Here is a 3,838-nt window from a genome sequence, read left to right on the forward strand (position 1 = left end):
GATCGGTCGGTTGTAGTTGGATCGGTCGGTTGTAGTTGGATCGGTCGGTAGTAGTTGGATCGGTCGGTAGTAGTTGGATCGGTCGGTAGTTGTTGGTTGGTAGTTCAGTCTGTGGTTCAGCTTGTTTGTTGCTCAGACTGAAAACATTTCCTGTAGGTGTTTTGTTTTGGAAAACATCATGTTGTGTTTATTGCTGAGACTCTCTGGTCACATGCTGGCTGTTTGTCCCAGTCCGCCCCAACCTGTCCGTCTCCACGGCGACACATGGTGGGGGTGGGGGGTTCTGTGAAAATGTCCAGGCAGGAATGCGCTCTGCTGGATCGGGTGTCTGTCTGGAGGCTCATATAAAGGCCGGCCGGCCACCGGACCAGAATAGACCCGGAGTGCAGTAGCAGCAGAACAGCGTGTCGTCTCTCCCAGAACCAGAACCAAGGACATGGACCTCCAGAGGACGGGCTCGGTGGTGCGGCCGCCCAGCCCCATGGACAGCCTAGAGAAGCAGCTGAGCTGCCCCATCTGCCTGGACATGTTCACCAAGCCGGTGGTCATCCTGCCCTGCCAGCACAACCTGTGCCGCGGCTGCGCCAGCGACCTCTACGACTCCCGCAACCCCTATCGCTTCTCCGGCGGCGTCTTCCGCTGCCCCACCTGCCGCTTCGAGGTGGTGCTGGATCGCCACGGGGTGCACGGCCTACAGCGCAACCTGCTGGTGGAGAACATCATCGACATCTACAAGCAGCAGCAGGAGGGGAAGAGCGAGGGCGAGCCGCTGAAGGCGCAGGAGGCCAAGGAGCCGCTCTGCCCGGAGCACGAGGACGAGCGCATCAACATCTACTGCGTCAGCTGCCAGCGCCCCACCTGCTCCATGTGCAAGGTGTTCGGCCAGCACAAGGACTGCGAGGTGGCGCCGCTGGCCACCGTCTACCAGAGCCAGAAGGCTGAGCTCAGCAACGCCATCGATGCGCTGGTGGCCAGCAACGGCCGGCTGCAGGCGCTGCTGCACCAGATGGAGGACGCCGGGCGCGCCGTGCAGGAGAACGCGCAGCGCGCCAAGCAGGGCCTGGCGGAGCGCTTCGACCTGCTGTACGCCGTGCTGGAGGAGCGCAAGGCGGTGCTGCTGGAGCAGCTGGGCCGCGAGCAGGACGACAAGGTGGCGGCGCTACGGGCGCTGGCCCAGCGCTACGGCGAGCGGCTGCAGGCCAGCTCCGAGCTGACGGACACGGCGGTGCGCGCCCTGGAGCAGAGCGGCGCCGCCGAGTTCCTGCTGGCCTCCAAGGGCCTGATCGGCCAGACCCGGGACGCCGCCAAGGCTTCGCTGGGCGAAGAGCGGCCAGAACCCGGCTTTGAGAAGATGGACCACTTCACCCTCAACACGGAGCCGGTGGAGGCTGTGCTGGCCAAGATGGACTTTGGAACCGGGAATGATGAGGAGTACGAGGACGCAGAGGAGGAAGAGGAGGAAGAATAGGACAAGGGACGGAGGAGGACGGAGGAGGACGGAGGCGTCCATCGGGACTGAGACACAGACTCTGATTTCTTTACGTCTTTTTATACTTTTGTATTGAAGGTTAGAAATGTCTGTAGCTTCTGGTTGTTGATGCGCTGCTGGAATCCCAGTCAGTCTGTACTGGAAATAAAGCTGTGTGAAGTTGATCCATGGCCCGGTTCTGGTTCTGGTTCTGTTGGAACCCAAAACAGGTTATTAAAAGCCTGCAGCAGCGTTGCCTTTGCTGGAGAACAGTCGGAGCTATTTCAGGAAGAGTGAGTGTTTGTGATAGGTGTGTGTGTGTGTGTGTGTGTGTGTGTGTGTGTGTTTGTGATAGCGTCCAGGAATAGCCGGTCCGGTCCGGTTCCTCTCATGGAGTTCTTCTTGCTCAGCAGCTCTGACCCGACTGACTCTGAGCTAAAATTGTCGTCCAGCTGGTCGCTGAGCTCAGAGACAGGAAGTGACACGCAGAGTGACCTTCTGTTCTGAGCATGCTCAGTGCAGCTCCAGCCAGCTCTTATCGATCGTCCTGGTGGAAAACTTTCCGGTTGCCAGATCTCTGTTGGTACACAGGGAGCTGTTGCTAGGCAACAGAGCCTGAGAGGCCAGGTTCTGTTGACGCGGTGACAGCAGAACATGTCGGCGTGTCTGAGGAGCCTCACTGCTCACCTGATAAGGAGCCGAGGCTCCAGGTGACCCCGGTGACCCCGTTCCTGAGGTTCAGGTTCTGTTCCAATATCTGAAAAGTGCGTAATATGTTTATCCTTCTTTTCTCTGATAACCCTGAATAAAATCTACTGCTGCCTCCAGAGTCTCAACATGGGGGGCAGGGACCCTCTGGAGGGCTGCCAGACATCAACTGGGGGTCAAAAGATCATTTTCAGAATCATTATGATTTAGCCTCCAGGATTCATCTTTACCTGGAGTATAGAGACACTAAAGACCTATACTGAGAGAACAGAAGTAATGAAGCCAAAACTGAACAATAAATAACATCAGCATTCAAGATAAAAACATTCAGTTCATCAGGACTCCAGTTTTAACTCCAGCTGCTTCACATTCTGCAAATAATGTATAAAAATGACCTTAAATGAAGAGAATTGTCTTCCGGAGATTAAATAATGTGGTCTGGCCCTTTAACTCTAAAGTTTGGTTAAAAACACAAACCTGTTTAAAAGTGGGAGGAGCTTCTTGGATGCTAACATATTAGCCAAACCAAAAGAGTTCAGTTTAAACTTCTTGTTTTCTTCTGATTCACTTTTGCAACATTAGCGACAGGAAGTGGCCTGTCCGACAGGAAGTGGGCTGAATCTGTTTAAAGATGTGAAACGAGCCGTTGTCGGCTCCTGGCTGTGATCAGTGACGAGCTGCGGCTCATTTAGCAGACATGATGAAGATGATGGCTATCCTCCTCCTCCTCACCATGATGTTGTCCACAGAGAGCAGCAGGCAGCGGGCCTACAGCCTGGTGGCGCAGGCCTACACCTCCATCACAGCCGAAGACTTTGCTGCCTTCGTGGGCTACACGGTGGAGGAGGCGGTGAAAGGTGAGGCTACTTCCTGTAGCGTCTGTCGGGTTTTCATGGACTCATCCTGGCTTCCCTCGTCTCTCTCAGGTGTGGTGAGTCAAGGCTGGCAGGCCGACCCAGCAACCAGGATGGTAATGCCCAAGAAGCCAGGTAGGGGGTGCCGTTTCCCATTAAATCACACGCACTTCTCCTCTGGCTCCTTTTCACACATTTATATGTTTATTAGGATTCAGTGTCTAAAAGAGCCACTAGAGGGCGAACACATCGTGTTGGATTTATCACAACCCCCGCTGCTCTGAGCAGTAACAGGTGGGGGCGGGGCTGCAGAGCTCAGCTAGATAGTGGAAACCCCCCTGACTCACTCGCTCCTCTCTCTCTCCAGACCCGCCCCCAGTGTCTGTGGTTCCTAACGAGCAGCAGCTGGCCCGCCTCACCGACTACGTGGCGTTCCTGGAGAACTGAAGGCTCCCCAGGTTCCGCCGGAGGAGAGGCCGCCGCGCCTCCTGATGGACCGACACCCGGATTCATCCCATGACCCCGCCCCCGCTCAGACGACGATGACGATTGGCTGTTTGCAGCTGCCTGATTTGTAAATAGCTCTGCTGATTGTTGTTTCAGATAAACATGGAGAGAACCCAGTAGTTTCCATCCTACTTCCTGTTTCCACCCAACTTCCTGTTTTGGCTGCTGAATAAACGTGTTTCTGTTTCTACTGGTTGGCTGAGCTTCTGTTTCCATCAGATGAGGGTAATCAGGTTCTGCAGATTGGAGTCGGGTCTCCATTCACTCTGATCCACACAAGCTCATAAATTTACATTTATGA

The 3,838-nt window shown here is 55.1% G+C and overlaps 2 protein-coding genes across 3 annotated transcripts in view; both read left to right on the top strand.

Annotated features, from left to right (window-relative positions):
* cops8 (COP9 signalosome subunit 8) overlaps positions 1-3,727 on the top strand; it is a 21,778-nt gene extending 18,051 nt beyond the window's left edge. Inside the window, exons 5-7 of one of the 2 annotated variants that reach the window (XM_015056974.1) lie at positions 2,926-3,033; positions 3,103-3,165; positions 3,398-3,727. In XM_015056974.1, the coding sequence (XP_014912460.1) occupies positions 2,926-3,033; positions 3,103-3,165; positions 3,398-3,477 (251 nt within the window). In that variant the 3' untranslated portion in view covers positions 3,478-3,727. The remainder of the gene's footprint in view (positions 1-2,925; positions 3,034-3,102; positions 3,166-3,397) is intronic. The other variant, XM_015056976.1, reaches the window with a different exon arrangement.
* On the top strand, positions 79-1,653 carry trim63b (tripartite motif containing 63b). Its single transcript, XM_015056973.1, has one exon. It carries the CDS (start codon positions 437-439, stop codon positions 1,466-1,468), a length of 1,032 nt encoding a protein of 343 aa, XP_014912459.1. The 5' UTR covers positions 79-436; the 3' UTR covers positions 1,469-1,653.
* Positions 3,728-3,838: the final 111 nt, after the last annotated feature.

This window comes from Poecilia latipinna, unplaced genomic scaffold (assembly GCF_001443285.1).
Source record: "Poecilia latipinna isolate Pla-1442-1.1 unplaced genomic scaffold, P_latipinna-1.0 Scaffold1424, whole genome shotgun sequence".
NCBI classification, from domain to species: domain Eukaryota; kingdom Metazoa; phylum Chordata; class Actinopteri; order Cyprinodontiformes; family Poeciliidae; genus Poecilia; species Poecilia latipinna.

Excerpts from the sequence above, each read along its gene's own strand:
- trim63b (XM_015056973.1), top strand. The coding sequence starts at position 437 with ATGGACCTCCAGAGGACGGGCTCGGTGGTGCGGCCGCCCAGCCCCATG.